The sequence below is a fragment of the Sarcophilus harrisii genome, chromosome 2, assembly GCF_902635505.1.
Source record: "Sarcophilus harrisii chromosome 2, mSarHar1.11, whole genome shotgun sequence".
Taxonomy (NCBI): Eukaryota; Metazoa; Chordata; class Mammalia; order Dasyuromorphia; family Dasyuridae; genus Sarcophilus; species Sarcophilus harrisii.
In genome coordinates, this window is record NC_045427.1 from 337,571,624 (window position 1) to 337,585,053 (window position 13,430).

The 13,430-nt window shown below is 31.6% G+C and overlaps 1 protein-coding gene across 3 annotated transcripts in view; it reads left to right on the plus strand.

The window, feature by feature from the left end:
- The window catches only part of MIPOL1 (mirror-image polydactyly 1), a 468,394-nt gene that overhangs the window by 14,343 nt on the left and 440,621 nt on the right, over nt 1-13,430 (plus strand). For all 3 annotated transcript variants that reach the window (XM_031952941.1, XM_031952940.1, XM_031952942.1), the window contains 3 exons: nt 7,785-8,016; nt 10,962-11,097; nt 13,043-13,148. In XM_031952941.1, coding sequence (XP_031808801.1) covers nt 7,785-8,016; nt 10,962-11,097; nt 13,043-13,148 — 474 coding nt within the window. The remainder of the gene's footprint in view (nt 1-7,784; nt 8,017-10,961; nt 11,098-13,042; nt 13,149-13,430) is intronic.

Consider the following 13,430-nt stretch of genomic DNA (forward strand, 5'->3'; position numbering starts at 1 on the left):
TAATACATTCTATTTCTTGGGGGTGAGGTCCTTAAGGTTTTCTAGGGAATCTTTTATTACTGAAATAACTTTAAGGTTCATGGTCAATATTGAACTCTGTGTTCAAGAAGTCTCATACAAGAACTTTCATACCATTAAAACAATGGTATGAGATAAAAACTAAAAGAGAAACAGCTAAAGCAAAATAAAATAAATGAAGAAGTTATTGAATCTGGAAGATTTCTAGAACATCTGTAGTCTAAAAATAATGGATGATGCCAAAGTGTTAAATATAACACTGCAATATTTTAAAAAAATTATCTCAAAGAAAAAGAAAAGGGAAAAAGTAGTCTATTAGGGTAAGAAGACAATGAGGTAGGATTTAGTAACTTATTTAATTGGGGCATGTAAGAAAACAACTGCATGCAAGGAGGAAATGAGCAACTCTTGAATTTCACTTTCATCTGAACCTGGTCACAAAGTCATGAAGATCTAGATGTAAAAATGCATTCACTTAAACAAGCAAATAAGAGGAAATAGGGAGAGGGGGATATAAGAAGGACAGAGTAAAGGAAGAATTAGTTGTAAGTAAAGCAAATTCCAGGCTCTGAGGATGTATCTAAAATGGAAATTTATTCCCGGAGCACCGAAGATGAGAAGTGGAGTAGAGTGGAAATAGATTGCATGAAGCTATATCATTTATCCTGAGCATACTTCTCTCAACATTCTCTTTGGATAGAGGAGGCAAAGTAGAAAAGAGGAGAAATTATTCCCGAATAGAATGGAGGAAAGTAAACAGCTACCATTAGAAATGGGATTGACACCTATAAAATGGAAAGTTGTAGAGTGGATTAGAAAGCAGAATGCAACAGTGAATTGTTTAGAAAAAACACATTTGAAATACAAATTGTCATGAAATTTAAAATAAGATAAGTAATTTTTTTTCAATTTTTCAATTGAAATTAATTTTCAATTAATTTTTTCAATTTTTCAATTAAATGCATAAGAAGAGAATATAATCATACCCCAGACAAGAAAACATGAAAAATGGACTTAATAAAAAAAGATAAATTGGCAAACATCATTATGCTTAAAGGCATCATAGATGTAAATAAATAAATGTCTTTATATAGTTTATGTATGGCTTATATACATGTGTCTGTGCACTTGCATTAAATCTATACAAGTAAAACAAAAAAATTAAAGCCCTAATTGGGAATCTCAATGTGCCCCTTTTAAATGGTCAGATTTTTTTTTTCTGTTGTTTGTTCATTTCCCCATCCTATTACTAGATTTTAACCTCCTTGTTAAAATAGGGCTCTGCTTACAAGGTGTAAGGTTCTAAGCTTCAGGGGTTTTGTGTAGCTTTTTTCAGAGATACTTTTAGGGATCTGTAAATTTGTAGTTCTTCCAAAGTGGTATGATCTAAGGAGAGGTGTTAACGATTCTCCTGGCCTATGCTTTGGTTTGTGAGTGACCATAAGGGCTTGTCTTCTGCCCTTTGAGGAGGGTCCTTGCTCTACTATGGCTGCAAAGACCTCCTCACTCTGAGACTGCCACTCAGGACTGCAACCAACATCCAAGTATGGGCAAAGCAACAGAGTCCTGTCTCAGTGCTAGCAAAAAGATCCCAGGTGATGTCCTGACCAGTTCGTTCTCGTGTTCTCTCTCTCTCTCTCTCTCTCTCTCTCTCTCTCTCTCTCTCTCTCTCTCTCTCTCTCTCTTTCTCTCTCTCCCTCCCTCCCGAGTCCCACGTACACACACATGAAAGAATTTAACGCCTGATTAAAATCTGATAAATTTTAGATGGGATAGATTTCAGTCTGTCTATTCCAGAACCAAAATACATCTTTCTTAACCATGGATGGAAGCTTTACAGAAATTGGCCATTTATAAGAGCATAAAAAACTCACAAATTCAGAAAAACAAAATTTTAATCCAGCCTTTTCTTATCATAGCCTAATAAAATTATATTCAATATAGGATAACTGAAGAATGCATTAAATTAATTGTCAACTAAAAAGCTTTTCTAAGGAATTGGTGTGTCAAAGAACAAATCAGATGTATTTATTTGATAAATCCATAAAAGAAAGGGATAACTATATAATAATGAAATTTTTGGAATGCAGCTCTCAAGAGTAGTGAGGATGAATTTGGGCACTTCATGGGAAAAAAATGGCGATAGACCAGCTTCTTGACACCCTGTGTTCAATTTATCAAGCAAGAAGCCTCTTCCCTATGCAGCATCAAGACAATCTGGGCACGAAGCACAAGAGAAGCAAGGTATATAGTTTTTACAAAAGTTGAGACCAAGACTTACCTAATAAATTCAGGCCTATTGATACCTTTCAGATCTATGAGGAATTAAGCTTCACTCAAGCATAAGCCCCTAATGTAGAAAGTGAGACTGGAGACAAACAAAAACTTAGGTAAATAAAGTAATACTTTACACTGACAGAAGCCTAAACGGTAACTAACTATATCAAATGCAAATAGGTCATCAGGGAAAAAATATTTTAACAGTGGGCACTAATAGAGTCACTAGAATAAGTGAAATTAAAAAAAAATAAGCAAGGAAAGTAAAAAAAAAAAAAAAAAGTAAGAACAGCCATGATTTCCTCTATAATTTATCCTGCAAGAGTAAGAGAATTCTCTAGTAAAAGAATCAAGTTAATTGTTAATTGGAAAATCTAAGGAGAAGAATTTTTTGATATAGGTTACAATAGGAAGACAGGCTTAGGACCATTGATAGATTATAAATTTTGGAGGAGTCCTGCTTCTGTGTATTAGGATAAAGAGAGATTATAAATCCAACTGAGACAAGGACCTAATGCTGACCCATTGGCAGAAATGAAAGCCAAAAATAGCAGTTATTTATCTCTGACCCTTGAAATTATTTGAAGATACTACTTTGAGCTGAAGAGAGTTCCTGCATCTAGGTTCTTTATAGTCTGAGGTGGTGTGTGCTAGGGCAAGGAATAATCTTGGGTCCAGTTTAGACTTGGCCTGAAGCTGGGATCAGGTACAGAAATAAGTAGCACCTTTATTGTCTCTGAGGAGACCCTGGAGGAAGATCATAGATTCATCCTCAGTCCTCTCTCAGTCTAAAGCTGAGTAGCCTCAGGGGAAGTTGTTCAGATCAAGAACAAACATAAAGTTCTGTCATTCTAAATTCATACATTCTTTCAGCTAGCTTATAGTTGTATGTATGTGTGTATATACACACTCACATATATATGTATTAGACTTTCAGATATATATATTAGACAAGATGTGTATATATATGTTTGTATGTAGTCTTTCTGATATATATTAGATTAGACATATACATACATATACATAGTATATACATATATATATGTATATATATATATATATATATATATATATATATAGAATACAAATGAGAATCAAATAAGGCTTCAAAATTCTGTTTCTTAATTCTCAGAGCCTTGACCCTCAACATAAAATTTTAGTTCAGTAAGTAACTGGGACTTCAGTAAGTCCCAGTAAATACTGGAATTCAGTACTGAATTTTAATTCAGTAAGTGCCAATTGGAAGAGAGATTGGAAAGTAAATAAAAAGTCTCTTTATTAACAAATAAATAGAAAAAAATTACCCCAAATATAAAGGGCCATTATGGTGCCAGGGGACTACCAAAACAAACCCAGAAAAAGAGAACTCCAAATTATCTAAAAGCAAAACCTCAAAATAAAATATTGATCCACAAAATCAATTTGCAAAAAGGAGAGCTCTAAAGGAAAGAATTGGATGGCAAAGTTATAAGTATGACTAGAAATGGGTTTAATTTCTTCAACTGAAAATTGTACATATCCTTTGACATTTATTAATTGGAGAATGAATTGTATTTTTATAAATTTGAGTAAATTCTATATTTTAAAAATGAGCTGAAAGGCCTTTTATTGAGGAGCACTGTTTTGAGAAATATTAAATTATAAGCAAGGCAGTGTCACTCCCATTTCACAGAACTGGCCCTGATCTATACCTTCCCTTATATTTTATATCCATCCATTCTCAGTTCATTTTATCCTATTTCTAAAATGGTATTTCCTCCTTCCTACTACCTTTGATATGGCATACCTCTCAGATTTGCTGGGATAGTACATAATCTTGATTCCCTGAAGTGTAATGTAGTTCTGGGAAGAATAATCCTTGCTTTGTTGAAATGCCCACTTCCTGAAATAAAGCTTGTTGCAGACCTCCATCATTCCCGAATTTTTCTGTACTTCTCTTACTTACCATCCTAGAATGACATCTGTCCAATTCCCAGTGCTTTGATACAAATTCTTTTTCTTCATTCATCCCATCCTTATTTTTGTTTTTTTTAACACAGATCCCCAGGCAGAACCAGAAACCAGAAAAATAATTTCCTCCTTTACTCTTGAATTCGGGCCTAGAATATAATTCTAACTTGTGTTTTTGTCTTTTTTTTTTTTGTCTGTTTTTATCTGTATTTTCCCCTTTTCTATTGTTCCCTCAGCTGCAACCACAACAATAACTATAACCACAAAGAATGATTTACTTATGAGCATTTTTATTATGTGGAATATAAATTCACTTCTTCATTTTCCCATCTCTTTTAAGTCTGCTAAATCTTTAACTTCTTGGTTCCTTTTTGTCTCTAGATATTCTCTTTTTGGACCTCAGTGTCAATTAGCACAAAAAGCAACAACATTGATTTCACTGCTTAGTTTTTCTTTTTAATTTTGTTTTAAATTCACTTCTCTTGTTTGGGATGGTTGTTATATTTTATTTTTGTTTTTATTTTTTGCTTGAATGACTTAAATTCTATTTACTTTATCTTTTATCATTCATGTAAATTCTACTTTATCTTTTATCATTCATGATTACACAAATTTGGAAGTATAATGCAGTCTCTGATTTTTAGAATGTAAAGTTCTAGTATTTTTGTTTCTTATAAATGTTGACTAGTTTGATAGCATTCTACTTGTAACAATGCATGTAGTGTGACTTTGATACTGGCAGTCTTTCATATGTTTTATTAATGAAATTTGGAAATTTAACCACAAATTTTCTTAGATATTTAAAACTAGGATTTCTCTTCAGCAATCTAAAGATTATATCAGTCTTTGCCTTCAGTTTCAAGTAATTCCAAGCATTTTTTATTATTCCAGAAATATAATATTAAGAGTTTTTCATTCATATTTTCCCTGGGAAATCTTTTCTATTTCAGCAACTCATGTATAAAATCAGTCTATTTTATATGATATTCATAATTTGATTTACTAGTATTATTTTCTTTTGCTTCAATTATGTCAGATTTTCTCAATCCATATATTTGAATTTCAAATCTGCCATTATATTTTGCAGAACTTTGCTGTTTTGTAAACATTCTTTATAAAATAGAATGCCATGAGTGAGTGAAACTTTTGAGTATGGGAAAAGGAATGATGTACATTAAGTCTAGAAAGATAGGGACAAAGTTTGGAAAGACATTAAAATCGAACACAGGAGTTTATATTTTATCCCAGCGATAACAGGGAACCATTGAAGTTTAATGCTGAATAGGAGTGTGATAGTCAGATCTGAACTTGAAGGAAATAATTTGACAAGTGTGTGGAGGATTTGAGGTTGGATACCAAGATATCAGTTAAAAGGTCATTGGAATGGTTTGGCTGAGGGATCATCATAACTTTAGTTATAATTGTTGTTATGCAAGTAGAGAAAAGGTGAAAAGATACAGATAAAGAAAATGCAGTATTTGGCAAATGTTGAAAAATGGAGTAAAAAATGGACTATGTTATTAAAGATACTGCTAAGATTATGAACTTGAGAGATTGGAAGAATAGGGCATCATTGACAAAAATAGGGAAGTTTGAAAAAGGGGAGGAGCTGTAGGGAAATGAATTTGTTTTGCTCATGTTGATTTTCAGATGTCTTCAGGACATCTGATTTGAAAAATTCAACAAATATATATTGATACAGAAAGATTCCCTAGTAAGACTGGTGTTAGATATATAAATTTGTCAGTTATTTGCATACAGATAGTCATGAGAGCTGATGAGGTATTAAAAAAGTTGGTACAGAGGGAAAAGGCCTCAGACAGGATGATCAATAAAGGCGATTTCTTGATCTATCAGGTCTCATTTTCCTCATTTGTAAAATGACTGTACACTTTAATCTTCAAGATCCCTTCTCACTCTTAAGTTTTATGACTAGCCTATGAAGTTTTTTACATAAATAGCTCCTTGAAAATAAGCCATTTTTATTTATATAACTTCGTTAAGTAAGCATATTTTATAGATAGTGTTTATAATTGTATTTTGTAGTTTTGTAGTTGCTTTTATATAAATCAATATAGAGCTACATTTCAATGATTTTTTTTTTTGCTTTGTTAAGAATATAGTAAACTTCAGATAAAAGATATTCTAGTGGAATAAACTCTAATTATAAAACTTGTGGGGGAAATGGAAAAATATGAAAATCTTGTAAGTATGGAAGAGTTAATACTGTTGTAATAGACCAAAACAGAGTTTTCAGATTATGATTTCTTGAATTGCAGTATGTATCAGATTTTTATATAGATATATCATAACATTTAATTATGATGATGAAATTCTATTTCTCTTCTACTGAATTACTCTGAAATCAAAAGTAGTTGTAAAAATGTTTGTCTTTTAACTTTTTATTTACAGCTGAAACATATTTCAAGACCATAATGCATCATAAGGGGATTACAAATACACTATCCTAGACTAGCTTTGTTTAATCCTCTTTATACAGAAAGTTTCTTTACTATGGAAAATTTTTTCTTATAATGCTCATAAATGTGGTTTTTATTGTTATTTTTATATTTATATCTCTCCTACAAGATTTTTAATAAGCTTCTTGAAGGCAACGTCAATTATCTTTGTGTTATCTTTAGTTGCATATAGTGTTTAAAATGTTATTGGAATGATATTGAACACATGAAAATTATGATGGCTTATATTTATTTTAGCATGTTCTTATTGGGCGATTCCCCATGAGAAATAATATTCTTTGCATAGAAGACTAGTATCCTATCCAGTTCTCCTCAAACTCTTTTTTTATCCCAGAGCTCTGCTACCATAAGAATTAGGAGAGTTTTAGTCACCATTTGAAAACCAAGAATCATTTGTATTAGAATCACAGAAGTTATCACTGTGGTCAGCACTTATATATGTTTATTTGATTTACTCATGTGTTGACTTTTTGAATATTATATAGATAGTGAACTTCTAAAACTTTAACATTAAATCCTTAGAAAATATGTATTATCTTTTTGTACAGCAAAATAACAGTTTGGTCATGTAAAAAAAAAAAGAAAAAAAGAAAATATGTATTATGTAACTTCTAGGTGAGTAGGCAAAATACATGCGAATGCATATGTGTGTGTCTGTATGTATATGTAAGTATGTATGTATATAGTAAGTCACCTTCATTAATATAAAGCAAGGAATAAATTTTACACTTCCTGGCATATAATCCAGTGTTTTTTAGTCCTTCTTTATGTGAATACAAAGAGTGATTGTGGTACTTTTATTCTGTTCCTCTGACCAACAAAAGGAAAACTGGGAAAGTAGAAATGCTCTAAAAATGTTCTCTCTAATCATTTACTCATGGAATTGAATATTAGCTGAAACTATTACATAATAGACTTGCCTACTTAATAGCATTATCATCATAAACAAGCATTATATACAAAACTAAAAGAGCTTCTCTAAAAATCAGATGTATTCATATTTTCAACTTTTAATTTGAATCAAATTGCATTTTTAATTTCAATATTTTTGTTATACAGATATTGTCCAAAGTTGCCAGGAACAAGAGACTATATTGAAAAAGAAAAATTCACAGCCAGATGACCAACTTGTTGCCAATTCTGCTGGATGCATGTACCATGAACATAATAAACTAGCAAAACAGACTTTGTTTGAGAAGACAAAATTTCTGATGGATAACCAGAGGAACTTTCAGGCCATTGACTTCCACCCAGAGGATGATGCAGCATACTCTAACACTGAAAAATTGAAGTGAGTATTTTAAATAGGGGAAAATGTGTAATCTGTTCAGTTTGGGTTGTGTTTCTACTATTGCAGTTTTTATTTGCATTTTTGAATTTGAGGTTTCTGGCATTGTATTCCATCATTTCTTTGGATATATTATGATCTAATCAGTGAACCTGATGTTCTTGGTAATAATACTCCTGGAATTTGCAGTTATCTTATTCCAGAAACATTTTTTGGGAGGATTCTGGGAAGCTGGTGGAATAGGTTGGCAAATTTTAAGCTCTCCCAATTTCCCCACAAATAGAACAAATTTGCACCTCAGGGCAAACATAGACTCATGAAAAATCAAGAAGACTTGGAATAGACCTGGTGTCCTCCTGAGACAGCTGGAGAAGATATGAAGAAAGACCTGGGGCTGGGATTAACCCATGTGAAGTGCAAACATCTTTGGGCTAGCTCTGTAGAAACAGCTAGTGGGGAACCCTGGGGCTAGCTGAGTGTGGCTGGAGCCTCAATAGGAACCTCAGAAACTTTTACCTCCCAAACTGTTTGTAAAATCTGAGTCTGAGTCCAGGAAGATTGAAAGAACCTTGGCTAATTAGGAGTGCCAGGTCCAGTTGTTTTGGAGGCCCTGGGGGAAGAAGGAAGATTCACATCTGTGATTGCATAAGCAGCTGGCAGAGATGCTGGCTGTAGGCACTTGCTGGAGGGTGGAGCTATCAGTTTGGGATTCCTGGTCTGAGGGAGAGCTGAAGATAAGCTTAAGGCACCTTTTCCCCTATCTCAGATTGGAGGTGCTTAATACCTTTTATTTAAAAAAAAATAACCAGCAAACGAGAAAGAAGCCCACATAGAAGCATACTGTGGGAACAAGGAAGAACAAGGTTCATCTTCAGAGGAGGACATTGAAGTAAAAGAAGCTTCTGCCCCAAAGAGTAATGTGAAATGATTCCCTGCCCAGAGAAAATTTATTTTAAAAAAACTCAAAAAAGAATGTAAAAAATCAAAAGAAAGACATTGAGGAAAAGGTAAAAGTAATAAAAATAAAAATATAAATCATCCAATAAAAATAAGAATATTATGGGGGGAAAAGTTAACTAACTAGAAAAGGAGATGGAGAGTCTTAAAGATGAAAATAACTCTTTAAAAATAGAATTGGTTAAGGGAAAGCCAGTGAAGCTATGAGAAACCAAGAAATAACAAAATAGATTATAAAGAATGAAAAAATAGAACAGAAAGTGAAACATAAGAAAAACAATAGATATGGAGAACAGATCAAGAAGAGAAAACAGAAGAATAATTGGACTGCCTAAAAACTGTGACCAGAAAGAAAATCTTGATACAATAATACAGGAAATAATCCAAGAAAATTGTCCCGAAATGATAAAAAATGAGGGGAAAGTAGAAATAGAAAAAATCCACTGATCACCACCTCAATGAGATACTTTGTGAAAAACACATAGGAATATTATTGCCAAAATTTGAAACCCCCAGATCAAAGAGAAAATTTTTCAAGAAACAAGAACAAAAATTAAAAAATACTGGAGTTACAATTAGAATTATACAGGATTTATCAGCAGCCACAATAAAAGACTGACAATCAAAAGAATTAGATTTGTGGCCAAAAATATTATATCCAGCAAATTTATGCATAATATTGAATGAGAAAAAAAGAATATTCATTGAGCTTGTTGATTTTCAGGACTTTCCATCAACCAAAGGCAGACTTAATAGAAAATTTAACATATAAGAGCCAATATCAAAAATTAAGTTCAAGAAACTCAACATGGACAAATTGTTTGTTTGTTTTTACATGGGAAATTTATAGTATATGTTTAAGATTGACATCAATAATATGATAGCTCAAAAGAAAGATTAGGGTAGACTTAAGGTAAAAATAATAATTTTGTTATACAAATGAAATGCAAAGGAAAAATAGACAACAGAGGCATTAAAGGATGAAGGAGGGCTCATAATTCTGAAAATCTACTCCCATTGGGAATGAGTTCAACAGGCACTATATATATATGCTATGAAGGATATAGCACCTTCCAAAACTATAAAGTAATAAGGGGAGAGGAATTGGGTGGACAAAGAAGCCAAGAGTGAGGAAAGAAACCAAAGGAGGGATCCAGGGGCTGGGGGTAGAGTGGGGAGGTGAGGGAGATTAAGTTAATAGCAAGGCAAAGTAGGAGCAGAATTAAAGCAAAGTGTTGGGTTAGAAATTATAATTATTTTTTTTAACTCTTTCTCAGGAAATTATTGTCCAACCATTTAAAAATGATTATTTACACTGTTATATATTTTATTTGTTTTTAAAGTGCTTTTTTAGGGCTATTTTGAAATTATTTTGAAAAGTCCTCCAGAAAATTTTTGGGAGCTTGTCACCAAGAGATGGGATGTAGTGGAAGCTTGGACAAACTTTTATGACTATTGCATCTTCTATTGTGTCCACAGGCCAAATTCTGTCCTACCTCTTGATTTAGTCACACTTAGCAGAAAAGCCAGATGGTTTGAATTATAAAAGGATTTATCTGGGTTTAGTGGTCAATTGTTATAAATATTTTTTCTAAGATAGAACTGCTTATAGAAAACTTCCTTCATTTTCTAACTTAGTGACTAATGAAGGACATTTATATTTTAGGTGCTTTTTCTTCTTGTATTATGCATTTTAAATTACAATTATTAAAGTTATTTTAATTTGATTTTTTATGGTTTACCAGAGCCTAGTACATTTTAAATAATAACAATAATAAAACTTTGAACCTCCTGAATTAAGCCAAATTTATATTTTGAATTTCTCTTATATTTATAAGAAACCTTTATAGCTTTATAATTTTTCATCACGTCTTCCTTGTTAGAAAAGTTAAAACATTTTAGTATAATGATATATTTAATTATAATGATTCAGTTTATGATAATGATAACCATGCATCTTTTGACTTTTTTTGTTTTCTTTATTTTTGCAGTATTATAGAACAGAAAAGCAGTGATCTACTCTGTGATCTTATGGCACCTTTTCACATTACAGAAAATATAGATAAAGACAAGATGATATCACTCCTTCTAAAAGAATTGAATATTCTCAGGACAACCAATAAAAAGGTACATTACAGGTAGTCTGAAAATTGTATGACATTCTATAATTTACTGTCTGTCTTTTAATCCTTTATAACTTAGCTTTATTATTTGTTTTATTTTTACACTTTAGCAATAGCTCTATAGCTTTACTTTTTGGTCTGTTAGATATGTATATGTATAAAATACTTTAAACATGTAACTAGCAAAAAATTTGTTGATTTCTTGCTTTGTTTCTTTTAGAACCATATAAGAACAAAAACTAGTTTTAAATTTTTTTTTAAAAGTATTTTAATTTTTGTTTTATGTTTTACCTTTCTAGTATTTGTAATTGACTTTTCATGTATTGAAATTTGGTAAAAATGTTCCCTTTTCTTTGTTTTTCTTAGGTGATTTCATTCTTATTGAATTAAAGAAAATTATCGTGTTTTTTCACTACTTTCTTTGAATCTTATACCAGTCTTATTCCTTTAATAGACCTTTTTTATTTTATTTACTGTTCCTTTACATTCTTTCTATTCTAATATTTCTGTCTGTTGTACTTAATCATTTTTACTTTCTTGTATCATTCATATCTTTATCAAGATAATGGCATTTCTGATAACTGGAACTGTATTACTCTCCTTGCAGAGAGCCCACATAAAATGGCAAGCAAAAGTTTTAATTTATGTATTTACTTATATCTAGTATAATTTTTAAAAAATGGACCTATGATTTCATTGATATAGAAAGTTCCTAGTGAGGAATCCTTTCTACCAATGCAGACCTGCAATTACTCTGAAACTTAAGAGTTTTTGAAAATTCTTTAGGGCCCTTCCATAGCCAAATGACTTGCCCACAGTGACAAGGCTGTTATGTGTCAGAGGTGGGATTTCAACTTTGATCTTACTTACTCTGATGACAGCTCCTTATTCACTACACCATGTTGCCTCTCAGTCTGCTTAGAATTAGTTATGCATGTTTTAGAATACTATATTCTCTTTATGTTTTTGTAACTGAGGCTCATTGTGGAGAAATTTGAGACTTTCTATAAGGAATAGTTTTCATAACCTCATATATATTAATAGATTACTATGAACCATATCAGCCTTATTTTGTTACTATTTTGAAGACTATATTTTAACATAATTTGTTTCCTTTGTAATCCTATGTATTGTATTTTATGCATTTAAAAAATTATTCTGAGAAGAGGATTCATAGGCTTCAGTAGACTGCAGAGGGATTCATGATAGAAAAATATTTAATCCCTGTTAAAAGAGAACAATAGCACTGATGAAAGTCTAGAAAATTAAAAAAAAAGAAAAACACTAAGGGAGAACTTAATAAGAGTCTTGAAATATATTGAGCAATTTCATATGAGGGAGAGAAAGAAAAGCAGCTCATTCTTTGAGTCAATCTACAAATATTTATTGTATGTCTGCTGTGTAGCAGGCATTGTGCTAGTATTTCCATTTGGTATAGGACAAGAAGACCCTTGAATAGCAGCAATAAAGATTTAGATTAGACTTCAGGATTAACTTTCTAACTTTAAGAGTTATGAGATTTTGGATTCAACTAATAAGAGAGTCTGTAAAAGAGTCACTTTCTCATTTTTTTAAAGTATAGTTAGTACCATAGTTAGTGAATAGTTTTATAAAAGTAAAAAAATGACTTTAATTAGTTCCTGAGGTATATTCAGTTAATACCTATTATGTTAATGATTCTTTTTGTTTCTTCAGCAAACATGATTCTTAGTAGTACTTTATTCATTTTAATGTTATTTTTTGCTTTGACAAAAAAATTTCTGGTTTTGTTCAGAATTTCTATAAACAACTCTTAATTAGTATCAAATATTATAATCTTATAATATTTAGAAATAACATGCGAAATTAAATAATACATTTGAGAGAAAATATAAAATTTTTCTTTGGAGTTGATTATCTATGTTCTGTAAGCCAATCAGATAAGAAATTTCATTTCAACATGTTTTCAGCTTCAAGAAAAACTGGCTCAAGAAAGTAAAGAATTGAAGACACTAAAGCTTGAACTGGAACTCCTAGAGAGAGCAACAGAAGCCAAAATTGCTGAAAAGACAGCAGGTATAGTCGATAAGTATTTGACAGATGGTCATATGGATGATACTTGAGAATGTTATATGACGTGGCTCAGTGAGTGTTAGCTTGTTTGCTAAAGGAGGAGGGATTTGTCGATGAAGCACAAATTTTCATTGGGGGGGGGGGCTGCTGTTTAGAGTTGCTTAGAAAATAGGTGGCTTTAACATCCTGGTACTGGTATTAGTGAGAGCTTTACCTGTATTCATACTGATTTGGGCATTAAATGCATTGTTAACACCATGTCAATCCAATCACAAAAAGGTTGTT